Source organism: Pteronotus mesoamericanus, unplaced genomic scaffold (genome assembly GCF_021234165.1).
Source record: "Pteronotus mesoamericanus isolate MK-2021 breed Mesoamerican mustached bat unplaced genomic scaffold, CSHL_Meso_final contig_130, whole genome shotgun sequence".
Taxonomy (NCBI): Eukaryota; Metazoa; Chordata; class Mammalia; order Chiroptera; family Mormoopidae; genus Pteronotus; species Pteronotus mesoamericanus.
Window position 1 is genome coordinate 4,377,488 of NW_026555060.1, and position 18,017 is coordinate 4,395,504.

At 34.4% G+C, this 18,017-nt stretch overlaps 1 protein-coding gene across 5 annotated transcripts in view; it reads right to left on the reverse strand.

Moving 5' to 3' along the window:
* Nucleotides 1–18,017, reverse strand: part of G3BP2 (G3BP stress granule assembly factor 2) — an 82,472-nt gene that overhangs the window by 2,990 nt on the left and 61,465 nt on the right. For 4 of the 5 annotated variants that reach the window (XM_054591650.1, XM_054591667.1, XM_054591660.1 and 1 more), the window contains exons 2-11: nucleotides 13,742–13,860; nucleotides 10,556–10,637; nucleotides 9,595–9,768; nucleotides 9,157–9,247; nucleotides 8,357–8,459; nucleotides 7,708–7,888; nucleotides 6,622–6,720; nucleotides 2,357–2,459; nucleotides 861–989; nucleotides 192–310 (exon numbers count right to left, since the gene is read on the reverse strand). In XM_054591650.1, coding sequence (XP_054447625.1) covers nucleotides 192–310; nucleotides 861–989; nucleotides 2,357–2,459; nucleotides 6,622–6,720; nucleotides 7,708–7,888; nucleotides 8,357–8,459; nucleotides 9,157–9,247; nucleotides 9,595–9,768; nucleotides 10,556–10,637; nucleotides 13,742–13,836 — 1,176 coding nt within the window. In that variant the 5' untranslated portion in view covers nucleotides 13,837–13,860. The remainder of the gene's footprint in view (nucleotides 1–191; nucleotides 311–860; nucleotides 990–2,356; nucleotides 2,460–6,621; nucleotides 6,721–7,707; nucleotides 7,889–8,356; nucleotides 8,460–9,156; nucleotides 9,248–9,594; nucleotides 9,769–10,555; nucleotides 10,638–13,741; nucleotides 13,861–18,017) is intronic. The other variant, XM_054591680.1, reaches the window with a different exon arrangement.

Sequence of the window (18,017 nt, forward strand, 5' to 3'; positions counted from 1 at the left end):
AGAAACAAATCCACACCTCGAGACTTTAAAACTACTAACAAATCCTTATTCTTTGCATAAATACCATTTCATAGTGAACTATTTTTTGTTTTACCATTAAAAAGATTCCCTATGATTTAAAAATGCACCAGATTAATATTATATACAACAGGAATAATAAAGTCTTGAATTATGCCCTTTAAGTCACTTACTTTTGCAATTAAGATTCTCTGAACTGGTTCAGAGTCATCAAAAACCACAAAACCAAAATTTGGAAGCTTTCCCCCAACACCCTTGGTATTGATGCGAAGTTCCACAACGTTTCCAAAACCTGTGAAAATATACATTATACCAAGGGTTAAATATTTTAACAGAATACTTTGTGGCCTCAATTGTGCAGGATGAATGACCTTAATCTCCTTGATCCATCTTAAAATAAAAGTTGCTAGTGGCTATATCCAACAACTAAGTTACACAGGTCATTCACCTACGATGCCAACAACTAGCTGGACTCCTTGTTTTCTTAGCCTTCAGCATCTTTTTTACACCTTTCAAAAGGAAAATTACCTACATAGTTTTAGAAAGACAATGATATTTTCAATTTCTGATTTGTGTTTGCCAAATGAATCCCACCTCCAAATTTAAGGCTGATTCATCCCACTCTTTCTTCTAACCTCTAGAGAACTAGGCCAGTCAACACTAAGCAGTCACTGAGAAACATGTGATAAAGCCTTCTACTCCTTTCTGATAAGACATTGGTACTTGGAGATATACAAAGTATATAAAGAGATAAATGGTTTTAAATATTCTTATTACACTATGAAAAATGATCTACTTTTCTCCTGCTTAATTCTTATATAAAGCAAAAAAACCCCACTTACTCATGAAGAACTCTTTCAGTTCATTTTCATCAATATCATGTGGCAAGTTACCAACAAAAAGTTGATGACTATCTGGATAGCGAATTATTCTACGGTTGTCAGATTCATTCTGTTCAATATCTCCTCTACCTGAGAAAAGGAATAGAGTAGATACTTAAAAAGCTAGTTCACGGCAATAAATATAAAAATCACTTAATATCAGTATTTCTGGTTCAGTTTATAGTGAGCTCCCTGAACAGAGAGGCAAGTGCCTATTATTAGTGTAAAGTGAGGGTACTGACTAGATTGTGGAAGTACTTTCTCTTCTAGATCTACTCATCTGATTGTATAAAAATTAAGTGTTAGTAGAAGTATTCCTCCTTAGTGAAACTCTTGTTATCATCCAGGAGCATAATAAATTTCAGATAGTGAGGTATATTTATACCAAATATTTGTTTAATATTTTGAAATACACAAATTACTTAATCTTTGGTAATATGAAATTACAGCCAAATCAGTAAAATTAATAGTAATACTTCATGTATACAGCATGTATATGTATGTTAGGGTGTTCATATACATACAGACACACATATAAGTCTTATTTGATCCTCTGTAACACAAGCAACACAGGCATATAAGAAATGCATTGTCCAAGAAAAATTTGTGAATAGCATTAAAGAAGCTCATAATTTAAAGGGGTCTCACCTAAGATCATAAATTTAATGAGCAGCAAAGCTAGGACAAACCATAGCTTCCATGACTTCTAGTTTAGTAACATGTATCTTATACTTTATTTTTGTGAAAAAATTTACATATTCTAAATTTGATGTACACAATCTCCCACCTCCTCCCAAAAGCAATCTAAACAGATTTATAGAATTAAAATAAAGATGCTGTATGTACTAGCCAATAATGGAAACAAGTTAAAAATCATGGCAACTTACTTAAAACCTAAGACAATCAAAATAAGAATCAGGATGTACTTATTACTTATATGTGAAGAAATAAGAGTGCTAAAGTAAGAGAGTAGGTTATTGGCACTTGGTTTTGAATTTTTAGAACTAGTGACAATAACCAAATATTTGTCCCAAAATTACTGCATGCCTTCAATGCCCTGGCAGGTGTGGCTTAGTGGACTGAGGGCTGACCTGCAAACCAAAAGGTCACAGGTTCGATTCCCAATCAGGGCACATGGCTGGGTTGAGGTCCAGGTTCCCAGTTGGGGGCATGCGAGAGGCAACCAATTAGATCTACCTCTCGCACACTGATGTTTCTTTCTCCCTTCCTAAAAATAAATTCAAAAAACAAAATACATATCTCTATGGCACGACAACTAATCCTTCCCTTAAAGTTAGCTGTTTTGTCCCACACTGAATTTTAGCAGGTTATTTAAACCTTTAAACATTTTGAAAATAGAATTTGCATATAAAACACATAGTCTTTCAGTTCAGTCTTTTTCAACTTTTCAAGTACTAAACACTAAATTCTAAAGGCTACCTGAAGGACTAACTCACCTGGTCTCGGTCCTCTAGGAGGGAAACCAGGTCGTTCTCTAGGCCGTTGTTCACGCACACGAGGTGGCTGAGACTGAACTTCTGGTTTAGCTTCAACTCTCGGCTAAAATGCAAGGGAAAAACATTATAAAGACATTCCACAGGGGGGGAAAAACCAACTAAAGCAACTATCAGAAGTTTTAACAGGCATATAATGGTAATTTTAAGTTTAAAATGTTTTTAACATAGTGTCCTATGTACCCGAAAAATAAATTTTTATAAAGATATTCTGTACCAATCTAGGACTGTAGGGTAGGTTTTGTTTTCCCACTCAAGGCCATATAACTCACAATAAGCTGTTTTTTACAACCACATTTTAAAAATAAAGTTATGTCTACACTTGAAACAGCATAAAAAGTATTCCTACAAAAATCCCAGAAATGCAAGATGAGCCAGCCACTCCATGTAAATACATATACAAAAGAAAAGGCCATCTTTTTATCTTAGGAAGACAAGAATATATGACACATACTTTCTGATTATTTACTTTGCTGCCCTTCAAATGTAAGTGCTAACCAATATTCTAAACCCCACCTCATAAATAAATCTTGAAAATCAACATTTTCATAGTTCAAAATATACAACTCAGCTTACTCTAACACCTAAAAACACTACTTTTAAGCCAAAATGCACATAACAAGATAGAAACATGTATATAGTATCTCAAATAGTCAAAGAAGTCCTTTAACTTTCGATTTTCTTCTTTATGGGAAAGGTATGCATTTATTCAAGGACTGGCCCCAACAACTTTCCTCAACTATTTCTTGGGGGTAATGAAGGGAAGTAATGGGACATTTTAAGATGTCTTCCAAAAGTTTCTGCTAACTGCTGAATTAAACACATATAATTAAAGTAACTATTTTTAAAGCAAAATAACATCCACACCTATTACCTTTTCTTTAATACAATGACATTTGTCGTGTTCCCAATGTCTTCAGGTTATCTACTGCCCAAATATTTGTGGTCCAAGGAAGAGACAAAATATATGTACCCTCAAAGGATGTGGAAAACACTCAGCAGGATAGGAAGAACATGTCCTCAACTAAGAAAGCTAGTAATTTCAGTGGTCTTTACAGCTGAGCATCTCTAAGGACCTCAGTCCGGGCAGTGGCGGAAACACTTTCATAATTATGTACCATAATTTACGAGGACAAATTTTAATACAAAAAGTTATGCTTCCTTCAAAAATGACAATTTACTGTAAATTACTTCACCCACTGTAACTTCTATCCTAACAATTTTTAACAAATTCAGCTGACTCTTCCCAAATTCTATTTTCTTCCATGTAGATTCCCGCCTGCAACAAGATGAAACTGCTTCCCATGTTCTAGAATTTTGCTAATTAAGACGTCTTGACTCTCTCCAATTTTTTCAGTTATTTGTATGTATTTATTCCTATAAGGACCATTGCTTATTTCTATACCACCTGAAGAACCAAACAGTATTGTTAAATATAGATGCTTAGTAACTACTGATTCATTTAAAATTAATTCACATTTATAGTTTTCTAACCTGAAACATGTAGAAGTATGTTTTATGCCTGACATGGGAACCTAAGTTACAGCCCTGAAACCACTGCTCTCTATAGTTGTAATTTAATACTGTACCATGAGGTAATTGCCTGAAAAAGGCAGTTATTTAAAAATTTCAACTTAAAGAGGTCTAAAAACACAACTTAAATATGACTGTAAACAGAATTCAAGAATAAATATACTCTAACAAAGTTTTGAAGAAGCTAGCGTGCTTAGGAAATAAATAAAAATAGCAAACATACATTTTAATTTAAAAATCTCAGAAAAACCCCAGACTCAATTCAATCCAAATGTTAACAAAGAACTAAAGGCACCCTGACTGATTCAAATTGTTTTCAAAACAGATTACCAAAACAAAACCACAGGTAGCAAAACAGAAGTGTTCTTCATTACCCTTTAAGGACTTCAAAGTAAAAAACATAAATGTAAATAATTTTCAAAACCTTACAAATAATTCATGCTTTGATTTAGCAACTTACATATCTGATGATGCCAATGCAAGAAAAATGAAACCAAGTAGCTAACAATATCCTTTCAATGACTGATTAATATACGTTAACTATGCACTTACAAATTCTTCAGGCTAAATTTCATGATTCTAACTAGATAAATTATTTTTACGTAACCAGGAAGTATGCTCACATGACAAATCCCACAAATGAAAGTCAAATGGAATACAAGATAAAAATGGAAGCATCAAATCAAGTCAATAACAGCAGGTAAAACCGAAACTAATAAACACATCCTTCAATTTATAACAAAAGCTATTTAGAGAAAATAATTAATTTCTAGACAAAATATTTTTACCAAGAAATTAACTTACCTACTTCTAAATTAATGCCTACCAATACCCTAGAATTAGAGTTTTCTTTTATTAATAACCTATGCTAAAAACTGTTAAGAAAAGGGATACTACACGAAAGTAACAAAATACAATTGAAGGGTATAATAAGTGGAAAACCATGAATCCATTCCAAATATAGCCTAAAGAGATCAGAAATTTCTTTTAAAATTTAAATTATAAAAATTTAAACATTTAGTTTTAATAAGGGTGTAAGTTGGAAAATACAACCTAGTCTTCTACAATTCAAAAAGTAAAAATTTAAATTATAAAAATTTAAACATTTAGTTTTAATAAGGGTGTAAGTTGGAAAATACAATCTAGTCTTCTACAATTCAAAAAGTAAAAATTTTTTTCCTGGGCAAGAGGCTAGATTATAATAAAATGTAATTTAGACATGTCTTAAATATAGTACTCTCCTTAAATGTAAATACAGATACATTTCCCTCCGAAAGGCTAAAGAAACCTATACAGGTCTGCATGAGTCACATATGGACTCCAGTGTCCACGATGTCCAACTGCATGATTGCAAAGCCCACCCCCTACTATTTATTTATAAACCTGTCTGACCTTAGGTGAGGTATTCTAGGCCTCCAATTATTTAATTAAGTGGGAAACAGGAATAATAATAGTAATCACCCTAATAAAATGGTTACAAAGATTAGATGAAATGAATATAAAGTGCTTTGACAATGCCTGGTATAATAAACATTAGCTATTTTAACTTTTAATTACCAGTAAGTTTATTAGAAATGTAGCCAGCTCTCTCAAATGAGGTAACAATCCAAGGAATTCCAACTGCAAATCTGATAAATCAAGCATTTCAAAGCACATCTGGAAGTCACTTATCAGGTCTTCAGATGGATTGAAAAGTACAATCAATACTTGCTAAATTAATTTTAAGAGAGATTACTAACTTGTGATCTGAGTATCTAATTCAGCACTTCCTGAACATCTACCTGAGGGCGGGGGGTGGGGGCAGGCAGGGGGAACCCAGGTTATCATGAGGCCATGTATTCTATTATGTACCTGATTATGTGTACCAACACAAGAAATACTTTTTAACAATTACTGGCTACTGTTGAAACCTCAAAGTTTCACTGTTTAGAGCATATTAAGAGGTGTATACAAACAACTGTATGTGCCCTAACCATTTTAAATGTAAATTTTCTAAATTTTCTAATCAGTTTAACTCAAAATGTAGGTTCAAGAACTGGACACTCTTTTGAACTGTGCCTATAAACTTAAATTTAGTTAATTCTAAAGTATACCTAATAAATATAGCAGGCAGTGTCTTATTTTCAATGTTTTGAAAGCTCTGAAATGGGTATAATGACAAACAGACAAAAAGCAGAATACTGGAATGATCAGTTAAGGTGAACACTACAGTCATAAGTTGGTACAGGCTTCAATTAAACAGTGTGAACCACTTAATAGACAAAAAGCTCAGGCAGTATATTTTTTAAAGTATTCTATTTTTTTAAAAACAGTGATTCTTTAAAATGCTGTATTACTTGGTGCCTTTCCAAATTTCTTCCTTAAAATGTTTGCTAAATTTAAAACTTTTTAAAAAGGAACTTTTTTTCTTATTTGAAGAAGCCTTTTAAATGACAATGATAAATATATGTAAAACCAACTTAATCTGCATTTCACACACCCAAACCCCAAATACCACCTATATAGATGATGAATGGAGATTTGGCATTTACAGTGGGTGCACTGACATTTAATACAGTATTTTTTTTGTATATTTAATCCATAATTTCTGATTGACTCATTTTAAAAAGTATTAAAAAGATAAGCAATTGGCAATGTAACAAGGATACAATCCAATGTGTTCACAGATTGGTTACCTGTGAGACTGGTGCTTTAACATGGGGTGGAATTCCAGAGGAAGAAACAGTACCACTAGGAGGCAGGTTTTTACTGGTCACTGAAGCCCAGGAGAAAGCCTGCAGGAAATGCAACAAACCTAGACTACTAATCATGGAAAACCACCAACATTCCTATAGGGAAACTTCCAAATATATATTTTCTTTTCACTTCTAAACTATTGCTCTATATTGGAGGATTCCTAACAGAAAGGCACACACACACATGCCAGTCTATGTGCCAGCTTTCAAAATCTCAATATGCAAGATTATTTGATGGTTTTTTCTGAACTACTAAATAAATCCACAAGCAACTTCCTATATGCCCTAAATAGATGAGCAAGTGGTGCACAACCACTAACACATACTAGAAAGGTCAGAGCCTAATAGAACCAATTTCTTTCCCCTTTTAGAGAAAAATAGGGTATGTGATGGTGTTAAGGGAAGAGGGGAAGGATAGGAAAGAAGAAAGTACTAGCTGAAAACTTTAACAAACATTCACAAATTCAACAAAGTATCTCATCTCACTACTCAAATATACTTTAACCCTCTACTTTTACAGAAAGATAAAAGATGTATAGGTAGGCTTAAACGATACATTATCAGTGTCACTCATATTTCCAAGATAGTTTAACTGGTGTAGTAAGGAAACTGTTCCCATTTAAACCAGAAATAATAGGTATCTCCTCTTCTAATAAGCCAAACTGTGTAAGTTGGGAAACTGCATGACTCCTTGCACCCATGTAGAGGACTTAATACAGAAATGGAAGAGCAACTCTCAGGTTTATTTATACATGGACCCAAATTTAAGCACTGCATAGAGACAAAGACTTATCTTAAACTTCACTCTGAGGGGTATTTTTTTGGAGGGGGAAAATACAATCAGACTTTCTCGGGATTACAAAAAAACAAAACAAACCAAAAATAAAAACCCATAGTTTTCATATACATAAAAAAGTATACTTTACTATATTAAACAAATTAACATAAAACAACAAAGGTCATGCTTCATTAATGACATCAAATATGAAAGTGTGAAGTTACTGTAATGAGTTTCTTTGATCTAACCTTTGGTGGTTCTTGTGGCAAAGAAACAGGTTCGGCAGGAGGAGGAGAAGTAGACTTCTCCTCTAATTCTTCTAAGTTCTTCTCTTCCACAGGCGGTTTCAGCTCTTCAGTCTTAGTTTCAGATTCTGGCTCAGGTTCAGGTTCATGAGAGGATTCTTCCAAAGGCTCCTCTATGCCATTACTACAATAAAATATTTCATTACCCTTTTAGTATGAGAGTGAAATGATCAAAGTAAGACAAAAATTCAGTACTTGTCTAAAGTAATAAGCAAAAGTCCAATAACTAGAAGGCAGAAGGGAATAATACTCAAGACACATTTCTTCAACCCCACTATCTTAAAACTGGATTACTAAAAATATTTATTTTAGTACAAACTATACACCCCACATTCATAAAAATAAAATGCTCACTCTGTGTTGTCCCAACATTCTGCATTATCAGTAAGCTATCAATCAGTCTTTTGGGCCAAACTCTGTTCATTTTTTAAAAATTAAATAAAACGATTATTTCCAAATTTCTTGTACAGTACTCGAATACTGCTGATAGGTAGCTTTATCAAAAATTTACTTCCAGCAGTAATCCTAGGAACAAAAACCATCAGGCTGTGTTAGTTTAGACCAAATTTAACCTTGTAAACACTATTCTTACGTCACAGGGTGAGCTTCATAGTATCCACTGTTAGCATTTTCTTGTACAGGTTCTGGAGATGGTTGCCTTTCTTCTTGCTCCTCTTCTACTTCATCTTCTGATTCTGACAATACATAATGCATCACATCTTTTTAAAAGAGGCTTAACACACAATTTCATATCCATATTTTTAATGATTAAGGAAGTGATGTGATAGTAAAAAATGGCATACTTCTTACAAAAGCATTCACTTGCAACATTCCCCATTCCCTTAATAATCTGAAAAGCAAGCCAAGATGATGTTTGCTATTTACCTCATTTTTTTAAACAAAATCTATTAGTAAGGAAAGCGTAGGAAATAAATGATAAAGCCATAACTTAAGCTTCCTTTGTCATTTATTCAACAGAACAAATAATGATTAAAAAAGAAACAACTGATGTATACAATGGAAGATCAATTAAATAATTATGGCATAGCCAAAAAATTGACAGCCAAAAAATAAATAAGTAAAAAACAGAAAGCAAACTTTGAGCCAACATAATACCATTTTTTGGTGGTGGTTGTTTGTTTTATAAAAGTAAGTATTGGTAAGGCCAGGCACCAAGCTCTTAGTTATCTATAGAGGATGAGATTAGGAGAATTTTTTCACTTTCTATGTCTAACTTTATTGTTTTATATAATGAACACATATCAATCATAACAAAAACCAAAAGGAGAAAAGGGGTTTTGACATAGTTACAATACAGGAAAATTTCTACAAGTTTCATACTTTTCCCTAAAGAATGATGAAAGAACCCTCGTATCTTGAAAGTAACCTTACCTTCATCAAGTTCTGGTTCAGAATCACCAAATACTTCATCCTCATAACGAAACATATCATTGTGAACGTAAAACTTATTTGGAACAGATCCCTATAGAAAAACAGCATCCAAATACACCATAAGCACCCATAAAGGTGGCATGAAATGAAAATAACAAATTACACAGCATATACAATTTCTATTTTTAATACTAAAGAAATAATGCATACTAAATATAATTTTCTAAAGTTGAATATGATAGCATCACTATCTGACTTTTACCTCTAGTCAAAGAGTGTGTGTGCGCGCGCACACACCTCTCAAATAAATTATATCAACAGGTGCAGTACTAATTTTTCAAAAAAGCTACATGTACATCTAAACTGGTAAGAAGAAACTCTCTGGACATGTCAAGCAACTAATAAGAGCCAAATAAAATCACATAAATGAAAACTTACTTCAGGAGCCAGAACAAAGGTTTGCATAAATTTCCTCTCTGGCTGTCCACTGTTAGACAGCAAACCCATGACCTGGACAACTACTCCATCACTTAAGGTTGCATGAGCATCCACATGACGAATTTTGGTATGACATTCACTGAAGTTCAGAGATAATACTTTGTGGTGTATATCCTTTAGTAGGAGGAGGGAGAAAATACAAATTCTTGTGATACTGCATTACCTATACAATACAACAACAGAGCTTCACTGATTTCTTTCTCACAACTTGTAGGATATTTACTTAATCTTTCTGCCTCACTAGAATCCATTCTATCATACTATGTTACTGTCAGACTGATGTTCCTAAAGCTACCACTTTCAGCATCAACTCCCTACATAAGAAATCACAACAGCTGTCTCTTTGTACTATGGGCTTTATATAGCTTTTCCCCCACTTTCTGCATTAGATATTTAGTCATTCACACAAAATGTGTTTGTTGAGTACCCCTTGACCTCACATCTAATTTTACTGCTTGTGTGCTGAGGCTATTTCTTCTACTTTTAATTGCCTCTTGTTTGGTAAGACAATCCTGTAATTCAGAGTCTACATCCCATGATCTACAAAATCATAAGGAGCATATATACTTCTGCGCATTCCTGTTTAAAGTTAAGGTTTAGCCCACATTTATACAAACTTAATAAACTATCTCAACTTTTCATGTATAAAATACATCAAGGATATAAAAAATCCCATCTTCTCCTTTGCATCTACCCCCAAACCAATGTAATACCATGTTTCATATAACATGAATGTTTACAAGAACTCAAAGCTCAGTGTACAACTACTGTAACATAAATCCTAGTTATAACTAATGATCACATTCAAGAAACTCATGGGCACCAAAAGGCTGTTTTTCAAGTATCTATTTTAACACACACACACACACAAATAAAAAATGTATATGAAATCGGTACTTACATTTTGGCCATAAACAGCCTCCTGGGGCTTTCCACTAGCATCTACTCCACCGTGAACATAGGAAGAATTCCTGCCATAAAACCTGTAAAACCATTGATAATGATTAACATTCAATTATCAAGGGAAGCCTAAGAGGCAGTCCAGTCCTGGTGTCAAACAGACCCAATTCCCAGGTCTGGATTCCTCATTCATTAGCTGCGTAATCTTGAGCATACTTACAGTTGTTTAAGTTTACCCTGGTTATAAACCAGAACAGTGACTACCCCATAGAGTTTTTGTAAGGATTAAATGAGTAATGACAAAATTCTTAGCATGCCTAGTATAATAAATATACCACACTCAAATCATTAGCTCCTCTTTCATGTAATCCTTATCACATCTATTTTTTTAAGTGGAAAAATGAGGTATTTATAATACATTTTACATACTGATGCTGTAGTAATTGAGCCCCCTTTTCCCCTTTGCATACAAACACTCAGTTATCTAGACTTGTTTGGGAATCAGAGGCCGTTTAAGATTCTACCGAGTCCTAAATGATTACTAATCTTTGCAAAGGCTTAGATTAGTTTAGATCTAAACTAAAATAATTAAGAGACTACGTAAAAAGTCTATATTATTACAACATCCAATTTCTCATTTATATTTCTATATTGCTCTTAAGTAGATAATGTTTCTCTGGCATTACCTAAAGCAATTAGAATATCTAAATTAAGGTTATCAAACAAGCAAAGTTGACTTTTTTTTAATAAAGAGAACTCAAATTCTATCATAAAATATGATAAGACTTCCCTTATGCCAATTGATATTTACAGTGCATTACATATATTGATTACTTTAACCTTAGCAACAACCTTATGAAATAAGCGCTATTATCTAAGTGAGTAAAGTGAGGTTCAGAAGAAGTTAAATTAACTCCTGTAAGATCACACACCTTTCAAAGTGCAACAGCTGAGACATAAACCTAATGTCTGATTTCAGAATCCATACTTTAAAACTTCTACCTCAATTTCAAAGTTTATACTATTTCCTCTTGTGTAAAACTAGCAAGCATGTAAACTGCTTTATTTTACTGGAGGACAATTTTGCTCTATGTGTTTACGAGGTCTGTCCAGAAGGTATCCAGCCATGTACTATGAAGAAGAGACATTTATTGAGGAAGGTACAAGATACAAGAAACACTGTACAAAGGACAGTGATGCCTCAGTCTCCTTCAAAGTATGCACCTTGGGACCTCACACAGTTCTCCCAATTGCCATAAGCTGCCCTGTAGTATTTCCCTGAATCTCACTGATGGTCTGAAATCTCTTCCCTTTCAATGGTGATTTTAGTTCTGAGAAAGGCCAGAAGTTGCAGCGTACCAAATCTTGGCTGTTGGGGGCTGAGTCACCTGGGTAATTTGATATTTCAGCAAAAACCTCTTCATGAGATGTGATTCATGAGTGGGCACATTGTCACGATGAGGCTGCCCATCACCAGTTGCCCAGAGCTGCAGACTTCTGAATCATCCGAATGGTTTCCGTGGAGGAATGTTCAGACTTAATGCAAAATATGATGCAGATTCATTGCTCTACTCACTCAGTCATTTTGAATGCGACAGCCATACAGTACACACGCTCACTCTAAGGTGTCTACCACCTCCCACTGTGTAATATAGTGAAGGCATCACTGTTCACACATGCGCATTCCTGTCCACTCTCCTTGGCTGCCAGGTTACACTGATGATGCGCTTACTGTTCTTATAATATTAACAACAGCTGGACTTTTTCTGGACAGACATTGTATATAAAAAAACCTTTGATTTTTTTAAACAATTCGACTTCTAGAAACTTATCCTAAAAGTGCACAAAAATGCATGTGTTAACAAGTGTAAAATTACAAACCAAATTTTCATTACTAGGGAAATTGGTTACATAACACGGAATATTACATGTGTTTAACAATGTAGGGCATACTGCAAAATCTAACTTTAGAATAACCAACATCCTTATTAAATAGAGGACCTACAGATAATATATAGGAGAGGGGGACCCAAAAATCCCCAGAATTTATTTATAAAAAGTTGTGTTTTTTTTTTATTCTTACATGGTTAAACTTCAGCCTCCTTCAAAGTACCCTCCATCTGATGCAAAACACCTAGCGAGACATTTTCCCACTTGCTCAAACAGTTACTGAAGCCTTTAATGCTTCTGCCATTTTTTGTTTCACCTCTTCTATACCAGCAAAACATATTCCTGTGAGGATTTTTTTCATTGAGGGAAGCAAAATAGTCACTGGGGACAAAATCGGGTGAATAGGGAGGGTAGGGCATGGTGGTCATGACGTTTTTGATTAAAAAATGCTGAACTCTCAACATGGTTTAGGCAGGAACAATCATAAAATCACCCATCAAATGTGCTGAAAGTCTTAAAAAAAAATAAAACAACAACAAAAGACACTGAAGCAGAAGACAGCTTCTCACAACAGTGCCAGCTGGTACACTGACACAGATGGGTTCCTAGAACACTCACCTAATGGGTGAAGCTTGTACTATATGTAAGGGGCTCAACCTCATATTTATCCTTAACTCACTTGACTAGAGTGTTCTACAAAAAATACGTGCAAAACTTAATACTTAAAAAAGTCTCACATCTTCCACCTGCTAAAATATACCAGGAAGAACAGAAACTATAAATACTACTCATAAATAAATTTCACTTCATTTTCTGGAAAAAATAAGCTACAAACTCCAATTCTTACTAAAATAGTAAACAAAGTTACTGGTGCTATTTTACCAAGGAACACTATTTTGTAGATCAAGAAATTTTCATAAGTATAATCACTTAATGGATTCATTTCCTAACACTGCTACAGAGAACTTTAAAGACACAACTTAAGCCCATGATTTCTAATTGCAGATTGGACCTCAATTAGTTGTCAGGCACAAGTTTTTTAAAAAAGAAACAAAGCACCAGAGGATATAATTTTGTGCACACACATAAGCATGTGTAAATGTGTTATGAAGTGTTTTTCTTTCTCTGGATTTCACCAAAAAACTTGAAAAATACTGGTTTTAGCCATCAGATAAAGTATTAGATATGGTTTACAAAGATACTGTTAAGACATGAGACAGGAAAGAATATGTAAAATCCTATTCAGGAAAAAAAAAAAACTAAATAAAAATACTAAAATAATCCATTTAAAACTTACCTGTGTAAATATTCTGGAGCTTTATTCAGCAAGGTATAATATTGCCTCACAAACTCCCGCCCTACAAGCAGCGGACTGGGCTTCTCCATAACCATTTCTTTGCTGCACAATGTCAAATGCTAAAGGAGCAAAACACAAGATTAATAAGTATTAGAAAGTCATCTTTGTAGACTTGCATGAAATAAATTTTCTGAGACATACAAGTGGTAATAAAAAAAGAAACTACTACCATTTATTAAAAAGTGGTTTACAATGGCAAAAGAATAAATTTCCAGCAACTACTGGTAACCTCCAACATCTGAATCTCTTGTCTTCATCTCCCTTATCCCTCAAAAGTGGGAAGTAGCACAGTTCTTATTCCTAAGATAGTCTACTGCTGCCTCAGACTGTAAGGAAACCATAGCCACATCTTTCCATTCACAGTACCTTTTTTCTCTGGGGACCATTATCTCTGTGTTCTTGCTTTTTTTTTTTTTTTTTAGATTTTATTTACTTTTGGAGAGAGGAGAAGGGAGGGGGAGAGAGAGAGAGAGAGAGAGAAACATCAACGTGTGGTTGCCTCTTGCATACCCCATACTGGGGACATGGCCCACAACCCAGACATGTGCCCTGACTGAGAATCGAACTAGTGACCCTTTGGTTCGCAGGCTGGCACTCAATCCACTGAACCACACCAGCCAGGGCTTGATTCTTTTTTGAAAACTAGGCAGAGGGTACAGGGCAGGACTGGGAGATTACACTTATTGGAAAAGTACTGACCTGTGTCTTCTTCATGTTTTCTCTCCTAGAAATTTATTTCACTATTTTCAAAATAACGATTACCACTAAAAATCACCAGTAATCTCAGTACTCAAAGATAATTGTTTTTACAATTGTTTAAAATCTTTCCAATCCTTTCCACTGATTAAGCATCTAAACCATATACCGTTTATGGTAAATGAAATACACTGGGAACAAGATAAGACTCTAGCCCTGAAGCAGTCTGTAGTCTGCCACAGAATATAAACAAGCAAACAAAGAACAGGATATGTTAGATGCTAAGCTAAAATCTCAAAGATAAAGGTCAAGAAACAAAATTAAAACTATAAACACAACCTCTCACTATTTAAAGGAAATGATTTACATGATTATAGCCTCAGAACAATTATAACATTAGGAATTGGAGAAGGGAAGGGGGAAGGAAAATTTGAGTATTACCTTTTAAAATTACGCTGCCTAAGATAGCCTGCAGTCATCATTACAATTGTAATAAAAATCAAATACCAATCACTGGGGACCCTACAGATAAGACAAATTCTTTATAATTGTAGTGACTCTCAATTGAAATTTTACATATGCTCTATTAGCTTCTATGTTTTTCCTTTTGTAACTGCCCTGAAACCCTCAGTCTATAAAAACTCCCAAAATATTTTAAAATTTTTGTATAATGCCTCACATGCTTTTAAAAGTAAGTTAATTCACTGCTTCCAGTGGCAGGGTGTGGAGAATCAGAAGTAGCAAGAAAGGAACTCCCTAAAGTAGCCCAAGAAGCACGCCAAGGAGGTAAAAAAGGAAGGCAAGGCATGAAGGACTCTCATTAGCTACATTTAAAGTAACAAAGCTAAGCAACATAGTATTTTTATTTGGAATGATTGTGGAAGGGTGAAGAATAGCAGACTTACCTAGTAAAATGTTATAAACTAAAACTCTGTAAACAAAAATGTGGAAATTACACATACTTTAATACTGTAACAATTGATGTTAAAAATAATACTAATATGTGGGAAGATACTAACTATCCCTGTGAATAGAAAAATTAGGTACAAAATAGTTTTGTTCAAATGGTTAAAAGACAGAAACGCTATTAGGGATTGTTTCTGTGGTTGGGGATTCTCATTTTCCCCTCTTTCTCCTCCATATTTCCAGATTTTCTATAGGGACACTTTGTCATTTATCCCAAATCTCCCACATTTATGAGGTACATATTCACCTACTATTTTTTTTTTACTTACATGTAACTGAAGTAAGAACAAGAACCAAATACACCTATCACTATCAAAGAAAGGGTCAAAATACACCAGAAGTTTTTAGATCAGAGCTAGAGGTAACTTTTACTTGATTATTATTCAATAAATCATTTAGTCAAAGGAAGTAAAATGGTAAATGAGAAAAGGCAATGCTAATCTGGTAAAAGTCTAAAAAACTAGACATAAGAGGCTACGCAGAACCTCTTTTAAGGCACAGGAGGCTCCATGATAAAATGAAATAAAGATGTCAGAGGACGGTGTTTAAATTAATCACACTGGCAAATATAACTTACAGATCAGTTATTTTTTTACTGTAACTCTGATTTAAAGTGAATCGGAATATAGACGGCTAAAAAATAACTGACTGATGGAAATCAAGCAGCAAGGAAAGGTACTGGTCGGGGGTGAGGGGGAGAAGGTGCAACCTCCCTGGCTACTCAATTTTTTTTAATAGCAGGCCAATTTATGTATTCTGTACAAGCAACTGCCATTTCTTCCATCTTCCCATTTTTATCCCATAGAGTAGGGAAAATAACAATTCCATAAATAAGGAACGCATCAAAAAAGCGTTACAGATAAATTACAGATGAACCACCAAACAAGGTTGTTTGGGACTTGGACAACTGAGTAATATAAAGTTGTGTTTATCATTCATGCACAGCCAGTGTATATAAGAAATGTGAGAGGAAGAAAGACCCAAATTACATATTCAGAATAATAAGCCATGACTTTGCTGGATCTCAGTTTCCTAATTTACAAATCAGACGAGATCTCTGGTCAAGCCTACAAGACTATGCAGTTCAATAAAGATAGCCAAGATAGTACCAAAAAAAAAAAAAAAAAAAGAATTCTTAAGAAGGTTAGCCTCTAGCACCACTGAAGAGAAATTATCTAGTATCTTTTCAGAGAAAGTGAAATTTCATGCATTAAACTCCAATGTGGAGATTTTGTCAGACTGAGATGCACAATGTAAAATTTACTGTCAGTTATAAGCTATCAATCCTATTTATTCATCCATATACCAACACAATTATACCCACACCTTCCCTCACTATTTTACAAAGCTTCAACTACTTCAAAGATCATTTTACTGACCCCAACTGTGTCCATCCCACTTAAAATCCCTTTGTATTGTCATCCATATTCTTTTATTCATTCCTGTTTCTTCAAATGTTTCCTCTCCATCTGCTTAGACTAATTCCGGAAGCATATCTCCAGGGAAACTGCTCTATGTCAACTGTCACTATCTTTCTAAATCTCTTAATACCTATAACCCATTGAGTGGGAAGTGGAGGACAGGAAGAAAGTAACACAAAGTAACACATATACACAAATAAGATAGAAAAGAAAAGTCACACCAGGCTTCAAGTGGATACCTACAATATGCTCAGACTTCCTCAATTTCAAAATAAATACTTAAAAAAACAAACAAACAAAACACAAACCCCAACCTGTTACTGCCTTGGCTGGCTTGGTTGGAGCATCATCCCAAACACCAAAAGGATGAGGGTTTGATCCCTGGTCAGGAGGCAACTGATGCTTCTCTTTAACAAGGATGTGTGTGTCTGTCTCCCTCCCTCTCCCTCCCTTTCTCTCTCTAGTGAGAATTAAAAAAATAAATAAAACTGTTAACCAAAATTATCACTCTCTACTCCTTCCATGACTAAAACTTTTAGTTAAGTACTTAGGTTTTTGTTTACTTTTTAGTTAAAAGACAGTAAATTACTAGTATATATACATGGGGCTGCTTCCAAAGCAAACAACCTCAGGCTATAAATGTAATGTTGAAAATGAGTTTACAGTTCTGTTCAACTTTGTACACATTAAATACTCGTTGAACAGTAAATGGAAATTACAGGAAGGTGGCTCAGTGGACAGTGCCGACCTGCAAACTGAAAGGCTGTGGTTTGATTCCCAGTCAGGGCACAGGCCTGGGTTGCAGGCCAGGTCCTCACTTGGGGGCGCACAAGAGGCAATTGATAGATTTATCTCTTGCACATAGATGTTTCTCTAACTCTTTCTCCCTTCCTTGCCCCGCCCCTCTATAAAAACAAAAAGAAATTAGGGGACAGTATATTTAGGTTCAATATAGATAAAATGAAAGAGTTAATTCATGAACAGCTATTCACTGCAGGTGTTTATTCCAGAGGCTAACTGAACAATTCAGCAGAAATATGGTAAAAATAGTCATGTATCTAACAAAGTTGATTAGGTTGCTCCAATGCCAGGTTTCAAGAGGTGTATTAACAAGAACGCCTTTTACTCCTACT